Here is a 23,803-nt window from a genome sequence, read left to right as displayed (position 1 = left end):
TTAAGGGGTGTTACAAATTATTCAACTTTTAAATACAAGTTAAAGAAATGGCTAAAAGCAAATCAAGTTTGTAATCATGTGTAATTCTTTTGCCTAACATTTTAAGACATTCTTATTACATGTTTTATCCCTTTGTCATATGTAACTTTACTGTTTTTGTATGTGTGATGATGTGTTTTTTGATTTTAGGTTGCCTTTTAAAATCTGACAGGGGGCAACATCTGAAAAGTAGCCCTTGTGGCTAACTCTGGCTTATTTACAGTTTCACTGTTTATTAATGAGCATTGTCCCTGTTAAATAAAATAAATTCAAAACTAGACTTTTCCTCTCACCTATTTTTCCCCACCACCATGTCCCTTTAAAAGTAGGTATTAACATTCAAATACATCTCTTTAAACTTGAATTAAAGTCAATACCAGAATCATGACGTAGTGTTGATCATGTCTTTGAAGGTCTTTCACCAGGTCAGGAAGGGTGGAAAAGCCTGAAGGGTCGTAAGTGAAGTCTAGACTTCTATCCATGTAGTCAATATCATTCCACTGAACATCCTGAAAGACCATAACATAATTATTTATTCTGATTAAATAGTTTAACTTTTTTTTTTACGTCTTTCTGATGTGTAAATCTGGTGGGCTACAGTTAGAGATCTACATTTGACCTTGACCAAAAACTGAGCTAAAAGTACTTACACCAAACCACATGTTGAATGAAAATGATTTAGGAGCTATAGTAGTACCTGAGGTATCCCATAATTCCGCATTTCTTTTACAACATTCCAGGTTTTGTTGCTCGTCTTGTAGCCCCATCGGCACAGGTGATACCCCAGAGCCCAGTAGATGGGCATCGCAGGCTTTCCTAAGGTGAAAAAAAAAGTACAAGACAATTAGTTGGTGAACTTTTCAGTTATTCTGCTTATTAAACACCGCTTGCTCACCTACGACATCCAGGTACTGTCCAATCACAGAGCTGGGATCCGGGCCTAAGAAAACATAAAAGTCGAGGATCCCACCAATCATGCGCCAAGTGACAGCAGGTGCAGGCTGCAGAACCACGTCTACATGAAAGATTATTTACATATGTTAATACAAAGTTCAGACAGCATACACTTAGAAAAACATGATCTGGTATCTCTATAGTTTGCTTGAGAATTAGATTTGATATTTTAGAACATGCACTTGGAAATACCATGAAGTATCATGTTACACAAAAACGTTGATCACTATTCATCCATGACAAACACTTTTTGTTAGAGTGTGTACTTGTCTAGTAGCTAAAATGCCTTTGTTTTTGCAAACTTCATAAAAAAAATATTACCTTCTAGTCATTTAGATATCTTCCAGACCAGGGGTGTCCAAAGTAAGTCCTGGAGGGCCGGTGTCCTGCTGAGTTTAGCTCCAACTTGCTTCAACACACCTGCCTTGAAGATTCTAGTATATCTAGTAAGAGCTTGATTAGCTGGTTCAGGTGTGTTTGATTAGGGTTGGAGCTAAACTCTTTAGGACACCGGCCCTCCAGGACCGAGTGTAGACATAGCGGTTCTAGACATTCAGTAAATCTAGCAATCATTTTTGATTATTTGCAATTGTTTGATCCCTCTTTTTATATTTTAATCCCACTTGCTTGGTAAAATTAACCATGAAATGAAAATTACAATTCTATTCTATACTATTATTATTATAGTAGTATAGTTATAGTATAGTGTACTATAGTATTTATATGTAGTATATATGGTATAGGGTGGCGCAGTGGATAGCACTGTCGCCTCACAACACGAAGGTTACTGATTCGCGCCTCGGCTGGTTCAGTTGGCTATTCTGAGTTTGCATAATCTCCTTGTTAGCGTTTCCTCCAGGTGCTCCGGTTTCCCCCACAAGTCCAAAGACATGCGGTATAGGTGAACTGGGTGAGCTAAAATATTAAATAGCGTATGTGTGTGAATGAGAATGTATGGGTGTTTCCCAGTGATGGGTTGCAGCTGGAAGGGCATCCGCTGTGTAAAACATTTGCTGGATAAGTTGGCGGATCATTCCGCTGTGGCCGCCCCAGATTAATTAAGGGACTAAGTCAAAAAGAAAATGAATGAATATATATTATACTATACTATGTTTTTTTTAAATAGAAAATATTTGATTATTTTTTTATAAATAATTGATGTGAGAACATTATTTATACTTTTTATTGATCTCAATTTAACTTTAAACATTTTTGCAAAAATGTACTTCGCCTCAACAATCCAAAATTCCCAATACACAAAATAAGTTACATTTTACTCTACATTTTTCTCATTTGAGAAGTTGCTTTACAGCAATATTAGTAATAATAGAGAATAAAACGTGATTGTAAGTTAGTATGTAAATAACTAATAGCTGTAGAAAAAACAAAACAAATTTCACCAACCATCCAAAACACAACAACAAAGACTCAAAGGGCAAAACACCAAATGAGCGCACAAAGCACTCTTCTTACTAAGTGTGTATCATAAAGGTTTACAAATTAACACAAATTATCGATTTAATTAGTTCAAAGTTTCATGAGATCTGATGTAAAGCTGATATGGTTGTCTTTTGCATTTTTTCTAATGCATGAACTTATCAAATAAGCACAAATATGCTTCATAACAGCTGACAGAATGCCTCTGCAGGTAGCCTTTGTAACAAATATCTACAAGAATAATAGTTAATAGATTAATTAATATAATGAATAATAAATCATATAATTTAATACAATTACACTATTTTCATACACTTTTGAAAACACAAGATTAAGATATCAATCTTAACTGGGCGTATTAACACAATAAAACACAAGGCTTATCATAAACATAACAATAAAATTAGAGTATGTGCACTCATTGCTTGGATCATTGCTTGCAAAGAGATACATGGTTTGCAATGTATGAAATATGTTATTCAGAACATGAAATACTCCTTTAATATTCACAATTTCATACGTTCATGTGTATGATTAAAAAAAGACCCCCTCTTCTCTCCCATCACCACACCACACAACAACCTCAAAACATTATGCAATTCTGAGTGTGCCTCACACAAGTGAGTGGGCTTGAAAAACCACCTGTAGAAAACACACTCTTTCATGTCTCGAACACTTTAACAGACACTTGCACCAGTTTTGCACCAGGCACTTTCTTACAATCACTTTATATCTTTCTAAAGTACTTGCATTTATGAAGTGTGCTTCACACAGGTGCGTGGGTTTGACAAACCACCCGTAGAAATACTTTTCTCTCTCTCTCTCTCTACAAAAAAACAAAACACTCCCCCCTCCTTACTCTAGCATTTAATTTCCTGAGCACAAACAGTTCCTCTAATGCTAACGATAAGCACTTCTTGTGTATTGCCTCTTGTTGTTGAATCACTAAATGCCTCTTCAATAGTAAATCGCTTTGGACAAAAGCGTCTGCTAAATGACTGAATGTAAACGTAATAATGAACCCACCCATTGCATTGCTGTTGAGCATGAAAAATCCATGTGCATTTCCATCAGATTCCATGGAAAGATAAAAAGGGTGGACACCATAGAGGTTGGTGAGCTCCTGAAAGATTTGGGAAGAGAGAACATTTAGTGCAAGTATAATACATTCCATTAAGGGCATACTTGCACACAAAACTGATTCAAGTGCATTTTGTGTGTCTTTCCAAAGTCAATTTTATAATCAATAATTGGACACTGTAAAACAAATAGATTGTGTTGAATTTAAAGGAATAATAAACCTTATGAATCATTTTAACAGTACTTCTTACTACGCTGGATTAGATCCAACTATGAAGTAGAAGCAAAGGCTATAGAATGCACATGACGTGTCACTCAGATAGTTTTGAATGGGGAAAATCATGACGATCAGTATGGCGAATGAAGCCCCGCCTTCTAGTACAGGAGTGAATCGTCGATCGATATAGAATGACGATCCTCCGGGGGAGGGGCTCAGACAAGACGTGTGATTCTGCAGATTTTGTGTGATTCAATTGCTTAGAAATTAAACTAAAGTTGTTTAATATTATTGGTGATTCCTCGTATGAAATTTGAAATCCTCGCAAGCAATATTAGAGAATTTGATGATTGCCGTTCATACTGCCTGAGAGGCGTTTCAAAGATGGCTGCTGAGTGAAATGACTTGCCTTAAAGGGACTTTGGTAGAAGCTAACTTATTTCACCAAATAGCATTCCCAGTTCCACCAATAGTTCTAGGAACTATGAAAAAGTTGTGAAAGGCCCTTTTTAGTTGGTAACTTTTTAGGTCAAAAGACAAAGGTCAAGTTACCATTGGAGGAACATCTCGAGCCCACATAGTGAGAGTGTTCCACTGGACATCATGCAGAAAGTTGGAGCGATGTTCACCCAGTCCGTAGATGAAACGTGTGGGTAGAGATGAGGACATCTGGAGGAACTGATCCGCGTAGAACAGAGGAGCGATGGATGTGTTCAGCCTGAAAGCATAGAAACGTACATGTTACTTCTGGCATAGTATGGAGAATTTTCTGGTAATGGCTTGAAATTATTTATGTTAGATGCGAGTAAATGGTTTGTTGTATGAGTTTTACACCATGCCAGCTTCTATGGCCATCTGCATGGCGAGAAAATGTATACTGGAGACAGATTATATTAAGATTTCAGAATAAAACTGTACTTAGACCAACACGGTTAAAAAACTCTTCAAAAATTAAACTGAATAAAATAAATTCCACACAGAATCAAAACCAACATGATACAAAAGAACATGCTTTATAGTTAAAGTGCCCCTATTTTGCATTAAAAGGTCATATTTTGGTTTTAGGGGTCTCCAACAACATGCTGATATGCACGCAAGGTCAAAAAACACTTTCATTGTCTAATAATATGCATTTATTTTTACCTAATTACCCCAACGACTGCCATATGAATTGTTCAGCGATTCGTTTGTCCCACACCCCTCCTTAGCACGAAGCTAATCTGCGATGATTGGTCCGATGACCCAGTCTGTTGCGATTGGTCAACTGCATTCAGCCCGAGACAGAGAGACATGCCCACCATGGCTATTAAATAGCAGCCAGAGAGTATGTGAGAGCCCAATGCAGGAATGCAATAAATACAGACCAGCATATTGCTCTCCTCTTAAACCTAACCCCAAATAATAACAACGACGCACATTCAGTATTAATCCACACAGTGGCAAAAGTTGAACTATTTTGAAAATGAACCGCAAGTGTAGGAACAGATGATGGTGGCCATAGCAACAAACAGCAGAGGATCACTAGTTCAGAAATCGCATTTAAATCGGTAAAGGAAGAAGCACACGTCACGTTTTTAACGTGGTTTTGGATGCAATATGTGAACAGCCCCATACAGATTTAACCTGAGATACAGTACAAGCACTGATCTATGACAGATAAGTGATTACAAGCCGCGCGGTGTGATTACAACTTATAACACATAATTAAACTAATTATTTTGAAAACTACACAAAACGAGGCAACAATTTTAATGACACTTACATGTCATGATCTAGAGGAAGAAGAAACTGGTCCATATGAACTGTAAAAGTTACTGACAAAGTCCCATACAGTACATAATAGTCTCTGCTACTCCTTCAATAGCAAACGGCTGGCAAATTCCATGCTGCAGCGTAGTTTATCGTATCAAAAATCAGAAAAATGACAGGAACAAATAGAGCACAATGTTGGCTATACTGTGGTGTTGTTGTAAAAATTAACTTTAGCCCTTTATTCCCCTCAGCCGAATCTCCATCTGTCAGTGATCGTCATCTTTACGTCATGATCAGTTCCGTGATCCCCCGCGCCTCAGTTAGTGTGTCGAGGGAAAGCGCGTGCACATTTTATGGGCACTGAAAGTACATATTTGGTGATGTACCGTATCGACGTCGATGCGATCAAACAAAAAGATCCGAACCCAACTCGATTCGTTTATTCGACTCTGCGTCAAAAAGTTCGCTAAAGAATCAATAATTTTAAACATGCTGCACTTTTAGATTTAAACCTCAGCTGGATGTTTTCATTCACTTAGAGCTTTGTTACACACTGCATGGAAGGTCGTTTTCAAAAACCCATAATAGGGGCTCTTTAAAGTGCTTTTCCAAAAAGAGCATATGAGAGGATTTACTGCAAGAACTAAAATCTTGTGTGTCTGCAAGTAAATGGTACTTACAGTACAGTTCCAGTCTGCGTTCTCTTGACTATCAGTCCAAACGGCTCTTTGATGAAGTCGACAGTGTAGGAGGGGTTTGAGGCTCTTTTATGAACCACAGGGACATCTATAGGCACCTCGTACCTCTTTTCAGTCGGGTCTGTTATCTGTATCAGAGACAGGAATATTGTGAAAAATAAAAATTCTGAAGATGTTTTTTGACATTAAGATTCAAGATGGTATTTATTGTCATGCTAAGACTGTTAATCAAAATTCTATACTTTGTTGTCTACATGTATAAAAATCAAAACACTTAAAAAAAAAAAAAAAAAAGAAGTGAAATTGGTCATAGAACGGCACGATGGCTCAGTGCTTAGCACTGTTGTTGCCTGTTGGGTGTTTTCCAGTACTGGGTTTTGGCTGGAAGGGCATACGCTGCGTGAAACATATGCAGGAATAGTTGGTGGTTTATTCCACTGTGGCAACCCCTGATTAATAAGGTACTAAGCCGAAGAAAATTAATTTATGAATGAAATTGGTGACTATAATTTTAATGCACAGTTAAAATGGATGTTCCTTTTGAGATCTGTTTGAAATGTCACATTTCAGCCAATTAAGTATATTTATAATTGCAAGAAACCTTTAAATTGATTAAGTGTCACAGTAACGAAAATACAGCACTTCAAAAGGTTCTTATGCACAACCTTTCAGCTTCACTAATAATAGTAATAATATAATAATAACAATAAAACAGAGCGGTAAATCGACATATTAAAATGACACTGAAAACAGAAGTAATGCCTGCTGAAAAATGTTCCTTTACCATGACAATAAATAAATAAACAAACGACACTTTAAAATATATTAAAATCCCTTTAATTAACTGTAATATAATTTCACTTTCTCTTTTTTACTGATTTATTAAAAAAAATAAATTGAGCTCCTGAAAGGATATTAATTATTATTAAATTATTAAAAATATCAATAATACAAAGTTATATTTTAAATTAGTATAAATCTACAATTTTGCATTTTAAAACATTAAAAGATACATGTTTTCATTAAATAATTAAATAAATAAAATAAGAGCTAAAAAACAACAAACATCAGAAAAAATATTATTATAGTATTTATATTTCTTATAAGTAGTTAGAAGTAATTAAAAAATTTTAATAATTACATTTATATATATATATATATATATATATATATATATATATATATATATATATATATATATATATATATATATATATATATATATATATATATATATATACACACATATATACATATACATATACATATATATATATATACACACATATATACATATACATATACATATATATATATACACACATATATACATATACATATATATATATATATATATATATATATATATATATATATATATATATATATATATATATATATATATATACAGTATATATATAAAATTGTTTAATAGATTTTTCATTTTTGATTACATACAGCAATTATTTTGTTAATAAGACCTAATGTAATGTTATGTTACACATCAGATGTTCAAACAACTTTAATGTGAGTAATGCATTGTTTCAGCATACTTTAGAAAGTACTTTATTTACAATAAAACTATCCATTATTGTGTATGACACAAGGCTACAGTAAATAATAATATTTCTGATCCTTTCACTTTTGAATGCATCAGTGCACAATACATAAAAACTATTCTGCATCTGAATTATCTCCAGTCGTGTAAAGTAACAAATCCCAAATACTCAAATTACTGTAACTGAGTAGTGTTTCCAAAAGAACTGTAATTTACTAAGTAGTTTTAAAAATGTGTACTTTTACTTTCCATTAAGTACATTTTTAGTGCAGTTTGGTCCTTTTACTATTCTCCTTCAACCCGCAGTCACTGCTTTATGTTTTCTTCTCTATGGGCATTGGCTAAATTAGAACAATCAGTCCTGTGATTCATGCCCAATCAAATTGCACATAGAAGCTAAATCGCATCATACAGAACAACCTCAAGACATGGACGCTTTATAAATACAGCAAACCATATGAAAGTATTAAAAGTGTCCATGAAGATGTCCGAAATAATCGCACACAATGACTGTAGTATAATGCACTACAGAATATTACGTTTTCACACACGTGCACAAATTGCATGTAAATGCATCAGACTTTCACAATGTAATACTCACTTTTCTTTTAAACGGGCTACTTTTTACTCATACTTTGAGTACTATCTACAAGATACTTTTACTCTACATTTTTGAGCAGGTATTGGTACTTTTACTTGAGTAACATTTTTCAGTACTCTATCCAAAACTGATTATCTCAAGCACATAGAGCCAGGCACAACGCTCTGACCTTCACACGCAGCCTGTGGTCCTCCTCAAACAGCACCTCCAGCTGCAGAGCATCAATGTCTTTGGGATAGTACGTCTTCTTATTCCTGAGCAGCTTTCCCACCTTCCCCATCTCCGTATCAACAATAGACATCAGCTCATAGGACGGATAATCAGGTGTGTAAAAACACCACGGCACTCCATTCGGTCCAGAAACGTTGCCCCGCGAGCTCTGAATAAAGCAGCAGTTTCTAGCATGGCACATCTCCTCCGTCACCACCACATTTCTTTCAGGATAGCAGTCAAACCTCCACCCTTCCGGCACCTGAGAGCAGGACTCTGGCTGCAGCCCTGTCCCATTTTGCCTTTTGGGTGAAGGGGGCGTATGGGGTTCTGTGGAGGGTGAATTGTGGATCCAAAATATGGTCCCGAGCAGCCAGACGGCAGAGAGGACAACAATGAGCCCCCCGAGGGTCAGCAGGGCGGCAGTGATGGAACAGTGGGGGCTCTGGGGCAGCAGGGGCAGCTCTGGGTCGCCCTCTTTTAGATCCGCGTCTGTCGACTCGTCATTATCCAATAATGCAGCTCCGGAGAAATGAACCTCCTCGGGGGTGAGTCTCTTGTAGGACACCATTTCAAATGCCTGCGGATAAAAATAAGAGAAGGTGTGGTTTTTTTGTGTCGTCTCACCACAATGCCTTAGTAGTTTGTTTGGGTCTGATTCTAAAAGTGTGATTCTGTACAGAGATACTGCATTATATTCTGTATTTTGCGTAGGAATCAATAAAACTGTTTCTCACCAAGATAATAAAAGGAGTTCGCTAAAACTGTATTCTTATTACGTATTAGGGATTGTTCACCCCAACACCCACCATTTACTCATCCTTTACTTGTTTTAAACCTTCATGAGTTTCTTTTTACTGTTACAAAGACAAGAAGATATTGTTAAATATGTTGGAAATGGGTAACCACTGACTTCCATTGTATGCAAAATATCTTATTCTGTTTATTACCCTCAAGAGGCAAGATATTTTGAATACAAAAAAAGATATTTTGAAAAATTTTGGAAGTGGATAGCCATTGACTTCCACAGCATGCTATGGTAGACAATGGTAACCAGTTTCCAACATTTTTCAAAATATCTTCTTTTGCTTATTACCCTCAAGTGGTGTGATATTTTCAATACAAAAGAACAGATTTTGAAAAATGTTGGAAATGGGTAACCATTGTCTTCCAGAGTATACATAACCCATTTCCAACATTTTCGTGATTACACATCTCCAACAGTATCTTCTTTTATTATATATTTATATATATTTTATATATATATGCATGCATTTCTTGTTATTCTTAATATTTACTAATTTGTTTACTATTTGCTGACACATTTCATTTACTAAACTAACATTTTTATTAAGATAAATAAAACACAACAGAATGGGACAAACACATTAATAAAAATTAGACATGAATGATTTATTTTTATGAATATAATAGCAAAGAATATATGATTATGATATGATGAGCAAAGAGTCAAATAAAGAATCTAAAATAATTTCATTGAATAAAAAAATGAATAATGGAAGCAAATTAAACAAATGAATAATAAAATGTTATTAAAATAAGTAAACAGAAATGTGAATAGTTGAATATAGTATGTCTGTATATAAAGTAGTAAAAAATAAATTCAGCGTAACTTATTACAGTGATAAATAATTTTTGTAATATTTTAGAATCCATTTTTAATATTTATTTTTTTGGTTCTCTTAATTTTCAGGATGGGGGTTCCTCACACTAGGAAGATCATTTTGCGGAGTCGATGTGTCCACAATTTAATAAAAGATGTTATTCAGTACATGTCTTCATTTGATATTAAAACCTGTTTAGATATTGACACTGTGAGTTGTACTATACCGAAATGTCCTACCTAACAGGGATTATATTTATATATCTGAAGTTAGCATACTGTATAAGTTAACATTTTTAAATCATTTATAGACATGATAATTAAATCATTTATTTAATGAGAAAATCTTTTCAAGAATCAGCAGTTCCTCAGTCTCTGCAAGAAACCACAGTGACAGCATTAAAAATCGGCCACTTTCTTAAGTAACTTTTTTCAACTGCAACTCTGGGGAAGAACTACAAAGGGAAGTGGCTACTGGAGGAAGCAGGCCTATTGGAGAGAAAATAAATCAGATTTTATACCGTACCTCTTCTGCGGAGAGATTCATGCTATTTGCTCCTTATTTCCAAAATGGAAAATCAAGCATGCAAAAACAGTAACATTTTTTTATGATAAAACGTGTTATAAGAGTGAAATAGCCAAGATGCTGATCTCTTTTTTTTTTTTTTTTTTTTTTACTTGTGCACAGCTGTTGACCAAGTAGGGTGCTCACAACTTTTAAGACAAAAGCCCAAATGTTCAGTAACAGCAGAGAAGCTGAGTATTTGATTGACAGGCCATATCTCATTTCAGTTTTGAGATAATGCAGAGATCAGAGTCCAACAAATAACTTTAACAACACAATCCATACAAACACACACAATGATTCCTAAGCACCACGGTATATGAATATCCTAATATTAGAATAATCACAAAATCTCTGCAGAACATATTGATGAAAATATTATTTTAATTTACAATCTTCAGAAAAAAGACCGTGCCAAGCCAGATAACATTACATGACACAAAAGAAAGGCACAAAAATGTTTGCATTTACAATGTAAATGCATTTCTCATTGTGTGGCTAAAGCAAATATGCTAACGCTAGTCATTTTTCCACTTATTTATTTTTAATGAATGGCGCATTTCATATAATTTTCCAGGCACTTCATTGCATCAAACATGATATATCTGTTGCACATTATGAACAAGACCGAGGCGCCTCATATGAAACATCATTCAAGCAGCACACACAACAGATTAAATGCATACTTACTTCTTATGCAGCCAAAATATATAAGATGTATGCTTTTGATGTCTAATAGGCTACATTACATCGGAAAACATGCTCTGGTCAAGCGCGCTGGTAAATGTTACGGATGTTTCATGTCTTATGAAGTTGCTGTTGTTGTGTGTGTCCTACGGTAGCGATAAGAATCTGATTCACTAGCAAATCGGCTCTTTTAGAGGAATTATTCCAATGAACCGGTTCACTAATTCAATCTGGTCCTTGCACAAAAAAGCTTCAGCGGAATTTTTGTTGATTTGCTTTTTTAAGTTTACGTGTTGTGAAGTGATGTAAATTGCGTTTTCTCACCCATATCTCAGTTTTGACTCTTTATGTAGATTGTAGCAATTTGCGAATCGATTCGATTGAAGCCTCGCAAAGAGCCGGTTAAAAATAATGATTTCTTCTCTGCTTTGTTTACTTTCTCTCCTGTTATTTCATTACTGCCATCTACTGGTCTGGAAACAATTTAGTTTATTAGATTTTTAGATTATTTGGGAACTTAAAAACTAAATAGAAAAACATAAATATTCAAAAAAATTAACAAAATAAAACTGGAAAGTTAAATTACTGAAATTATAAAATAATATAAGCAAATAAACGATTATAATGGCTTAAACAATTAAAAATGTAGTATTCATATGTGTATGTGCCCTTTGTCCAGCAGATGGCAACTCAGTCTAATGGACTAAAGTTAAATTAAAATAAAGTAAAATTGTCCACATCAATTATCAATTATCAATTATCATATAGGCTAAAACTTATAAAACACTGAGGCTATATTATATATTCAACATCTTAACTCTAGAGCCGCAAACGAACATCTTATGAAGATTTTAAAAAGATTATGTGACACTGAAAATAAATAATGCATTTATTTATTATTTGGGCCTAAATTAATAAAATAACATTCATTCATTCATTTTCCTTCGACTTAGTCCCTTTATTCATCAGGGGTCACCACAGTGGAATGAACCGCCAACTTATCCAGCATATGTTTTACACAATGAATGCCCTTCCAGCTGCAACCCAGTACTTGGAAATAATAAACCCAGGTAGCAAAGAATTCTGGCTGTAGTATTTGGCCCAGATGTTAATAACTAATATGTGGGCCATGTAAGTTTGGTCTTTCTTGAGCCACGTTTAAAAAAACAATATTATTATTTTCAAATAAAGAAAAAAATTCTACCAAGCCAGACTTGGTCCAGTCATGTACCGTAATTCGCATGTGGGCCAAGCAAAACCTGATTGTGTGGGCCAGAGCTGGGCCAGAGATATTTTGCTATGTGGGAAATAACAAATAAATAAAAATAATTAACAAATGAAATATTAGTTTATTAAATACAAGTATTTCACAAAATTACAGCTCAAATAGGCCTAAACGCAGCCTTGGTGAGCAGTTTAATATTTTTCAAAAACAAAAAAAATCCAAACTTTTGTTTTGTCCAATATAAAATAAGCCAATGTCATACAATACAATATAACAGTGTATTATTGACGGTGAAAGAAATTAAGCATCTGCACACAGGCCTAGCCTAGACTACAGACACATCTGGCTTGGAAAATGAGAAGTGAAGTCAAAAGAATCATTTGATTCAGTCGATTCTCAATGCCTTTGATGTTTGCTGATTGAATTTAATTTGATTCAACAAAGAGTAGGCAGGCAGTGGTTAGCACTGTCGCCTCCAAGCAAGAAGGTCACTGGTTTGAGTCATGGCTGGGTCAGTTGGCATTTCTGTGTGGAGTTAGCATATGTGTTCGTGTGGGTTTCCTCCGGGTGTTCCGGTTTTCCCCCACAGTCCAAAGACATGCACCTTAGGTGAATTAAATAAACTAAATTGGCCATAGTGTATGAGTGTAAATGAGTGTGTATGGGTGTTTCCCAGAGTTGGATTGCGACTGGAAGGGCATCCACTGTGTAAAACATATGCTGGATAAGTTGGAGGTTCATTCCGTTGTGGCAACCCCTGATTAATAAAGCGACTAAGCCGAAAATTAAATGAATGACCCATTATCCTAATTCTTTGTAATTGGATGAATAAACATTTTATAGGAATTGTTGGTTTGATTAAAGCTAAATCTTCTTGTTTAGAACAAAAAGAGAATTTAAATTAATTGACTTTCTTTAACAAGACAAATATGCTTTGTACCAGGTTATATAAAATTGTTCTCATGGAGATAGAAAATATTGTTTGAGGCAAATTACTTATTTTTCATTGGCTCAAGTGATGAAATTTACATGTGAAACCATTACCCTAAATGTTTTTAATTGGATGAATGAAAGCTTTTTTTTCCGGTGTTTTATAAAATCCTTGGATAACTGTAGCATATGGTTTCACTCTTGATTATTAACCCAGCAAGCATTTTTAGTTTTAAAAAGATATCTAATAGATGTCTAATAGACGTCTAAACATAGTCTAAAACAAGGCTAAATTTGGGCTGTCAGTGAAAATCTAATAGACATCAAAGAATAGCCAAAAACTAGACTAGTGGTCAAATAATCAGAACCCAGCTAGCATTTTTTTTGTTTTTAATAGATGTCTAATAGATGTCTAATAGATGTCTAAACATAGTCGTCTTGAATAAAACAAGGCTAAATTTGGGCTGTTAGTGAAAATCTAATAGACGTCTAAGAATAGGCCAAAACTAGACTAGTGATCAAATAAACAGAAATGAATGACTACACATATAAAGTCTGTCTAACCTGTCTGTTTTGGGCTATTCTTAGATGTCTATTCGATTTCCACTGACAGCCCAAGATAAGCTGTCTACTTTTAGATGTCTATTAGACGTCTTTTAAACACAAAATTGTTTGCTGGGAAGAATCCCCTTACATGAGTGAAGTATAATAAAACAGAATGAATGTCAATATTCTGATCCTCAACTGAATTTACACACACACCACACATCTCCTAAAGATGATAGATCGCTTTTGTTGTATTAATTATCGATGTTAAAGAGATTTGCTCTGAGCTGTGTGTTGTTATTAGAAGATTTGACACAATAATCTTCCCCTTATTACAAGTTCACCCACGCTAAAAGTGATTCCACAAGAGAAATGAAAATCTCAAAGTCGGATTTGCACCACAAGCCTCCTAATTGTTGGAATATGGTCTCGTTGTTTGCCCACGCATTACCTCTAATGCTAGATGATAATCTCTGTGCTATGAGGCCCTATTATTGCTGCTATACAATAAAGGTGAAACGAATTACGTGGAGTTCTCATCCCTAATTTACATGGAAATTCAGAAAACCTCCATGCAGGAGAATAAATTAAATATCTCTGGATAAAGTGTGCAGCTCGTGTATTTAACACAAAGGGTACAGACAACAGATTTAGCTATCCCTCACTAAAAATTACAGAGAATATGTTCATTGTTTTTATTAAAAAAAGAACCACAGAGCTCATCTTCCTAGCATAATGTGTAGTCTTATAATTGCTAAGAGTTTTTATCTAACAATTGTTATTTCTCATATCCAGATTAAAATTGACATGACAGGGTGTCATAATATTGCTGTATAACGTCGCTGTATAATGTATAATGCAAAACCTTGGGCACCTGCTTTAAAAAATATCCTAAAAAAGAAGACATTACATGTCAAATGCGCTGTGAAAAATGGTGGGTTCCACAAAATCAGTTTGTGTTGGAACAACATGAAGGAATTAAGTTAACTTATTAGTTTTTACACATTTAAGTTGATTGAACATCCCCTCTACAAAACTCAAGAATTGTGTTGTTTCAGCTCATTTTAAATATGTAGTTTAAACAAACAGCAAACATCATTTTGTTTCAGCGCACTGGGTTCCACACAATTCCTTCATGTTGTCCCAACACAAATCAATTAAGTTAGCATAATTGTTTTTAGAAATATAAGTGGATTGGAAATAAAACAACTAAGTGCCCCCCCAAAACAAACAAACAAACAAACAAACAAACAAACAAACAAACAAACAAACAAACAAACAAACAGTAATTGTGTTGATTTAAATTAATTTAAAATAAGTAGTTTGAGCAAGCAGCACTCACCGGCCACTTTATTAGGTACACCTGTTCAACTGTTCGTTAACGCAAATTTCTAATCAGCCAATCGCATGGCAGCAACCCAATGCATTTAGGCATGTATACATGGTAAAGACGATCTGCGGCAGGTCAAACTGAGCATCAGAATGAGTAAGAATGGTGATTTAAGTGACTTTGAACGTGGCATGGTTGTTGGTGCCAGACGGGCTGGTCTGAGTATTTCAGAAACTGCTGATCTACTGGGATTTTCACGCACAACCATCACTAGGGTTTACAGAGAATGGTCTGAAAAAGAGATAGAGCTGATAGAAAGGCAACAATAACTCAAATAACCAATCGTTACAACCGCGATATGTAGAAGAGCATCTCTCACGTTGAGGCAGATGAGCTACAGCAGCAGAAGACCAGCAGAAGAGGCTACTGCGACATTCGGATGGTCAGGTGAAAATTTGGCATTAACAACATGAAAGCATGAATTCATCCTGCCTTGTATCAATGGTTCAGGCTGGTGGTGGTGGTGTAATGGTGTGGGGGATATTTTCTTGGCACACTTTGGGCCCATTAGTACCAATTGAGCATCGTGTCAACGCCACAGCCTACCTGAGTATTGTTGCTGACCATGTTCATCCCTTTATGACCAGTGTGACCATCTTCTGATGGCTACTTCCAACAGGATAACGCACCATGTCATTAAGCGTGAATCATCTCAGACCAGTTTCTTGAACTTGACAATAAGTTCACTGTACTCAAATGGCCTCTACAGTCACCAGATCTCAATCCAATAGAGCACCTTTTGGGATGTGGTGGAATGGGAGATTCGCATCATGGATGTGCAGCCGACAAATCTGCACCAACTGTATGATGCATCATGTCAATATGGACCAAAATATATGAGGAATTTCCACTACCTTGTTGAATCTATGCCACAAAGTATTAAGGCAGTTCTGAAAGTAAAAGGGGCTCCAACTCGGTACCTAGTAAAGTGGCCGGTGAGTGTAACAGGGTTGAAATCAGAAATATTTACAATAGAAAATATACAGTAAAGCTGGCCAGTCAAACACATTGGCTTTAAGGTTTAAGACAGTTGCACAAACATATCTCAAACTGTTATTAGAAAGAAAGAGAGAGAGAGAAACCCATCTGAAATGATACGAGCCAATAAAAGGAACTGGACGAAATACTCTCCGACTGCAGTTAATTAATTTCCCCCTTCACTCATCCACTTTTCACTCAATGCCATGTCGTGCGTGTTTAGAGCTCCAGAAAGTTATTTTTTTTCTGCCAGACTGACAGTGACTTTAATGAATAAATGTTTAATTTCATTCCTGGGTAGAGAATGAATAAATGTGACTCGAGGTTACTTTGCAAGAACACACACGCACTCTTTTTCTATGCAATCTGCGTCAAGAGTGTATCGGCACGTTGGATTGTCAGTGACACCAAGCTAATTTAAAAAATAAAACTTAATAAGAAACCCCAAACGTATTATGTGTTTCAAAGACGGCCTACCTTGCCTTTTGGTATTAACACACACACGCACACACATAGAGATAGACGCAGCTTTTCTATCATCTCTTATAGAGTGGATCTTGCTGTATGAGCATATTTTTTTGTCTTGGGCTGGATAGCATTTTTCCAGCTCAGTGCCCGATGCTGTAAATGCCCATGTCTCAGCACTGCAACCACCATCGCCCAAGGTCAAACTGATTATTCCCACTGGGAAGCAGCTGTCCGATCGGTGACCAACTGTGTGCGTGTGTGTACAACATTAGCAGACAGAACAATGGAGATTATGAAGGAGGCCTGGATGCTGGCTGACTCTTAAATCATATCTTTATTAGCTCTGTTTGCTTTTACTTACTGTGGTTTGTACAGTTCCTTAGAGGTTATTTTATACTTAGCACTAAGGCTGTGAATTAATGGGGTAGTTTGTTAAAAAATGTTAATTTTCTCATCATTTACTACACTTGTTCTAAACATATTTGAGTTTCTCTTAGCCTAATAGTACTCTTAAATAATTAAATATTAAACAAATAATTAAATAAATATCTTAAATATTACTCTTAAATAATATCTTTATTAGTGTTGTTTGTGTTTACTTACTGGGGTTTGAACAGTTTAAGAAATAACCTCTTAGGATGTGAATTAAAGGGATAGTTTGTTTAAAAATTGTAAATCTCTCAATATTTACTCAACTTCCACTTGTTCTAAACGTGTTTGAGTTTATCTTAAATAATACCATTAAATAATACATTTTTAAATAAATAAATAAATATCTTAGATATTACTCTTAAATAATATTATTAGCGCTGTTTGCTTTTACTTAGTAAGGTTTGAACAGTTCCTTAGTCCTAAGTATAAAAAATAAACTCTGTGCTAAGGATGTGAATTAAAGGGATATTTCATCCAAAATTTCATCCAAAATTTTCTCATCCTTTAAATAGTACTTAAAAAATTAAATATTAAATAAATAATTAAATATCAAAATTCATTTATTCATTCATTTTCTATTCGGCTTAGTCCCTTTATTAATCTGGGGTTGCCACAGCGGAATGAACCGCCAACTCAACCCAAGCCGCAACCCATCACTGGGAAACCCATACACACTCATTCACATACATACATACACTATGGACAATTTAGCCAACCCAATTCACCTTAACCGCATGTCTTTGGACTGTGGGGGGAAACCGGAGCACTCAGAGGAAACCCACGCAAATGCAGAGAGAACATGCAAACTCCACACAGAAATGCCAACTGACCCAGCCGAAGCTCGAACCAGCGACCATCTTGCTGTGAGGCGACAGCACTACCTACTGTGCCACTGCGTTGCCCAATATTAAAAATTATTACTCTTAAATAATATCATTATTAGAGCTGTTTTTACTTACTGAGGTTTGAACAGTTCCTTAGTCCTAAGTCCTAAGTGTGAGTCTGGAGTCAATTTCAATAGTCATGTCAAAGCAGTAAGTAAATCAGCAAACTATCATCTCAAAAACATTGCAAGAATTAGATGCTTTGTTTCCAGTGAGGACTTGTTCATGCTTTTATCAGCAGCAGGGTGGATTACTGTAACGACATCCTCACTGGCCTTCCCAAAAAGACAATCAGACAGCTGCAGCTCATCCAGAATGCTGCTGCCAGGATTCTGACCAGAACCAGAACATCAGAGCACATCACACCTGTTCTCAGGTCTTTACACTGGCTCCCAGTTACATTCAGAATAGATTTTAAAGTATTACTACTCGTCTGTAAATCATTAAATGGCCAAGGACCTCAATACATTACAGATACTGAATACAAACCAAACAGATCACTCAGATCTTTAGGATCATATAAACTAGAAACTCCAAAAGTTCAGTCAAGGCAGGGTCAATCTACCTTCAGCTTCTATCTTTAAAAATTGTTATTCTGTTATACTGGTTTCTCTTATTCCTGTTTATGTAAAGCACTTTGATTTACCATTGTTAAAAGTTAAAACCAACAAAATGACAACATATAATGACTGTATACTGTATACCAACCGGACACAGGAGAGAAGATATAAAGGAACAAAGTGTGTTTGTTTGTTTTTTACTTTCTTTAATATTTTGGCACACAAAACTGTTCTTGTAGATTCGTACAGTCTGTTTTGATGATGTTTTTTTGGTATTTGTTGTTGTCTATGGCAGTGTTTCTCAACCACATTCCTGGGTGACCACCAGCTCTGCACATTTTTCATGTCTCCTTAACCAAACACACCTGATTCAGATCATCAGCTCATTAGCAGAGACTGGAAGACATGTAATGGGTGTGACAGACAAAGGAGACATCAAAAACATGCAGTGTTGGTGGGCCTCCAGAAGCGTGGTTGAGAAACACTGGTCAATGGGGAATGAGGGAACTCTCTGATTTCATCTTCTTTTTTTTTTTCCAAAGAGGAACAAATGTCTCAGGGGATTGGAACAACATGAGGATTTTCATTAAAATATCCGTTTGTGGATAAATTAACCCTTTATTGGGCATTTTGCCAGTGTCTTGGTGGCATGCAAATGCAAACGTTTGAAAGTGGGCATTATTATAAACTTTTTGCAGATCTGTTTATGAATAGAGCCATTGTGACAATGCTGACTGGACAACTTTTTTAACCAAAGTAAAAACTTTTTTGTTTTTGCTACATCATCAGTTTCTCTAAGTAAAAATAAATGTTCACACTTTTACTAGGTCACTGCCTTTTCTTGGTAAACTCAATGGATTTCATTGTTCTCAAATCAACCATGAATCTGATATATGTATATCCCTCTCAAAATCCATGTGAGGACTTTCATCAAATAAATGTAAGTCTGACTGCTCCTTACTTCACCCAAAACTGAAAATTTACTCAACCTTCACTTGTCACAAACCTGCTTGAGTTCTTTTTTTTTCCTGTTGAACACGAAAGAAGATATTTTAAAGAATGTTGGAAACCTGCAACCATTGACTTCCACACATTTTCCTACCATGGAAGTCAATGGTTACAAGTTTCCTTATCTTATAAGCACGTGATTTTGGGTTATATTATGGATCGCTCTTTAAAAGATGCTGGTTTTATTATAAACTTTATTTTATTATTATGTAAATTTCACATACATAAATCCAAGTTGGCCAAAAGTAAACCTCTCCTCATGCTGCGAGAAAAAGAGATTCAAATGTATATAAAAGTGATTACTAAGTCTAACAATAGAAAAGCAGATAAAACAGTTAACATATGCTTCTACTTAAACATTTTTGCATAAAAATGTTTGTATACATGCATTTCCTGTAGTAAAAGTGCATTTAATAACTCGTGCTAATAACTAAAATGGGAAAAATGTGCATAATATATTTGTATGTAATTTGATAATTATGTACCCTCTCCTCTGTTTTTTTCTTTTTATTTAATTTCTTTATCCCTCCATATATTCTATTCTTGTTAAAAAAAACTGTACATGCTGGTTCGTGTTAATAATAAAAAAAGCTTACAAGTTTCTAACATTTTTCAAAATATATTCTTTTGTTTGAATAAGAAACAAATAAAAGTTTGGAACCATTGAGAGTGTGTAAATAGTAAGTATGTTTTAATTTTCACCCAAAACACCTTAAAAAAATAGCAAATTGATATTCAAAATGAACTGGGATGATGTATTTGGTGAGGTTTACCTTTCAAAACAGCTTCCAGGAAAATGCCTTTCTAAGTACAGTACAAGTTTTGTAGCAGAGCATATACTGTACTCTACGTAATGAGGCCCGGGTGTATGTCACATCATATTCACCCCTTGAGATCACCTTGCGCACGCCTGAGGGAAACTGTTCCTGCTAAAGATGAACATGCTGCATTTATGATAGGAACATGTTTCCATAGGCCTAAGGTGTATCTCATCACACTATACAGATAGCAGCTTGTCATCATGACCTCAAGCTACTGCATAAGCATATATTGACTGCGTTTAGAGGCCTGCATGAGGATTTATGAAGCAAGAGTTGTTCACAGGAGAGGGGGAAAAACGTGATGTTTTTTACTCACCTCATGTATATTATTGCTGTAAAGCCGTATATATACAGTTGAAGTCAAAATGATTAGTCCTCCTATTGTAGGTACAAAAATAATAAAATTATGCTAGCATTAAAATCATAAGCGTCACTGAATAATAGTAACTTAAAATATTATGCGGATAAACAAGGATAAACAAGAACATTTTACTTAAAAACAGGGTTGACTACAAGTTGAAAATTAATAAAATTTAGTTGATGTTATCTGAAAGTGCAAGTTGAGAACATCCAAAGTCTAATAGGACAAACTAAAATAAAATGTTTGAAATACTCAAACGGCTGATGCAAATAGTTACCTCATTTTTTCACAGTAAAACATACACAACATTTTTTTTTCTTTCAGTGCATGTTTATATAAAAGACAACAATATATGACATAATAATAACCAGTATGTGTGCTGAGAGGGAACTGTTAGACTCAACAGCTCTCGCTAAATTGTGATTGGCTGTTTTAAAGGTGGAGGGGCTTTCAATATGCCCCGCCCTGATCTCATCTTTCAATTGAAATTACACCAGAAGACATTAAAGCTGTGTTTCAATGCACTTTTTCATTGGTATTTTGTTCAAATGTTATTTTGTCAGCTATGCACATTGACTAATTCACATTACACAGGAGTGACATAGAGTTTATTATTAGTATATGTCATGAAAGCACACTGACATACTGTATGTGTAGTCACAGTTGGGACATGAAGATGGCAACCCACCAGTGACCGTGAAGGAAAGCATATGAAAGAATTACAAATAAAAACGTGAATATGCATGGGTGCGTATGTTTTATGGACTGGCCAGCCGGTGTCCTGCATAAATGTCCTTTGAAATGCAGTGAAAGCTTTGTAACACAGCCATATGGCCAGAGATCAGAGAAGAGAGCAGACACAGCAAACACACACACTTCTCTGATCAGTCATATATAACCCAGGCTGTGTGCATGTGTGTATGAGAAAAGATAATCACAAATTCATCTTAATAAATAATGAAACAGAAGAAAACGTTATTGCTCATAGATTGGCTGTTTTTGACAGAGGTCTCATGCTAAATCTGTCCTAACTTGATCAATTGGTAAAATTATATTACAATTTCAACACCATCTCATGGCAATTGGTGACTTTTTGATTTAGTGGCTAATTCGTATGAATTCGTACGATCTCATTTGTACAATTTAGTACGATTTGCTCATCCCCCAATAACAGCTTTAGGGGTGGGGTTAGGTGCCACACCTCCTTTTTAAAAATCGCACATTTTTGTATGACTGAATTCGTATGCATTAGTCACTGAACAGACAAAACATATAAATACTTCTGTTTCCTCATGAGATCAGGCTGACTATTTATACTATTTATTTCTATTTCAAGAGTTCACACACTGTAAAAAAATAAATCTGTAAAATTTACGGTAAAAAAACGGCAGATGTGGTTGCCAGTACTTTACCGTTAAAAATACAGTACAAGTCGAAAAAGTAATTTCTTGTTTTTTAAGGTAAACTACCGTATTTTATTCATTTATACAGGTAATATGTCTGTATTTTGAATTACCAACATCTACACATCTTACTCAGTTAGACATGTTAGCACACCCATATGCAGGTGGTGATGAGGAAGTTACATAATGAACCATTACTCATAACAATCAACTTTACCCACAAACAAAAAAGTGCATCAGTATATACAGTAGAAGGTGCTCAGTGTCATTCACACAGCTACTAAACACCAGTATAGGAACACGCATAAAATTAAAGTAATGAAATAAACATTGTTTATCAACATTAGATGGAACATAAATCTCTAATGTACATAACTGATGGAAAACAACTAAAAATATCCATAGTAATGTCAACAAAAATCATAAAAAGTGATGTGACTTACAGGGAATTCTGGGAAAGTCAATTTACAGTTATTCGCCGTATATATTAAGGAAACATACCATTAACCAGGTTACGGATTTGCACTGTAGCATTTTTACAGTTTTTTATCGTTGAAATCACGGCCATTTTTTACAGTGCACTTAGCTGATGATTGATTATAAAGCATTTGGCATGCTGTCCCGGGAGAGAGCCCTAAGCTCATAAGATCCTCGAGTCCGGGGTTCCATCCTGTTTGCAGGGCGAGAGGGGAGTTTGAGCTCCGGTAGATCTCGAGAACTCCCTTGCTTGTTTATGGCTAATGATGAATTAGAGATTGCTATTGAGAGACATACTGCAAGTTAAAGGTTGATTTATACTTCAGCGTCGAGTGATCAGCATGAGCCACGGTGCCTGCCTTGCGCGTAATCGTGCATTTATAGTTCTACGTGCTGTTTGTGTTGCTCTGCAATAACACCTCCAAAACGCTAGCTGGCAGTAGGTTTTATGTTCCTCTGTGTCAAGTTTTTTCGTGTGTATTTTGTTTTTCTGAACGCTACAAGTAGCTAAAACTCATTCATTTAGAGGCGGGAACTGGCGGACATACAACACTGTCATAAGGTAAACACAACACAAAAGTTTCCATCTGGAGCTCCTTCACAGGACTCGACACTTGTAAACACTCGCTCCATCTGGCTCGCAGCTCTCAGCCCCACCCACACTCGTCACTGGTACCAAGCCGACCAATCACAGAGCTTGCGCTATGCTTCATTGCAACGTGTAGTTACTATGTAGGGCTGTAGGGCTATGCGACCACACGAAGGCTGTGCCGGACTATATGCGTGCACTTGATGCAGAAGTATAAATCAGCCTTAAGAGCTCATCTGTGGTGTCAATTTGGTTTAGCCAATTCACTTATGTCGCATGTCTTTGGACCGAGGGACGAAACCGGGGAAC

The 23,803-nt window shown here is 35.5% G+C and overlaps 1 protein-coding gene across 1 annotated transcript in view; it reads right to left on the bottom strand.

The window, feature by feature from the left end:
* The window catches only part of gaa2 (alpha glucosidase 2), a 28,006-nt gene extending 16,440 nt beyond the window's left edge, over nt 1–11,566 (bottom strand). Inside the window, exons 1-8 of the mRNA XM_056462492.1 lie at nt 11,426–11,566; nt 8,506–9,126; nt 6,160–6,305; nt 4,280–4,445; nt 3,457–3,553; nt 935–1,054; nt 737–855; nt 417–548 (exon numbers count right to left, since the gene is read on the bottom strand). Of these exons, the coding sequence (XP_056318467.1) occupies nt 417–548; nt 737–855; nt 935–1,054; nt 3,457–3,553; nt 4,280–4,445; nt 6,160–6,305; nt 8,506–9,117 (1,392 nt within the window). The 5' untranslated portion in view covers nt 9,118–9,126; nt 11,426–11,566. The remainder of the gene's footprint in view (nt 1–416; nt 549–736; nt 856–934; nt 1,055–3,456; nt 3,554–4,279; nt 4,446–6,159; nt 6,306–8,505; nt 9,127–11,425) is intronic.
* Between the last annotated feature and the right edge of the window lie 12,237 nt (nt 11,567–23,803).

Source organism: Danio aesculapii, chromosome 1 (genome assembly GCF_903798145.1).
Source record: "Danio aesculapii chromosome 1, fDanAes4.1, whole genome shotgun sequence".
Lineage (NCBI taxonomy): Eukaryota > Metazoa > Chordata > Actinopteri > Cypriniformes > Danionidae > Danio > Danio aesculapii.
Note: the sequence above shows the minus strand (reverse complement) of the source record. Positions and strands in the feature narration are given on the sequence as shown.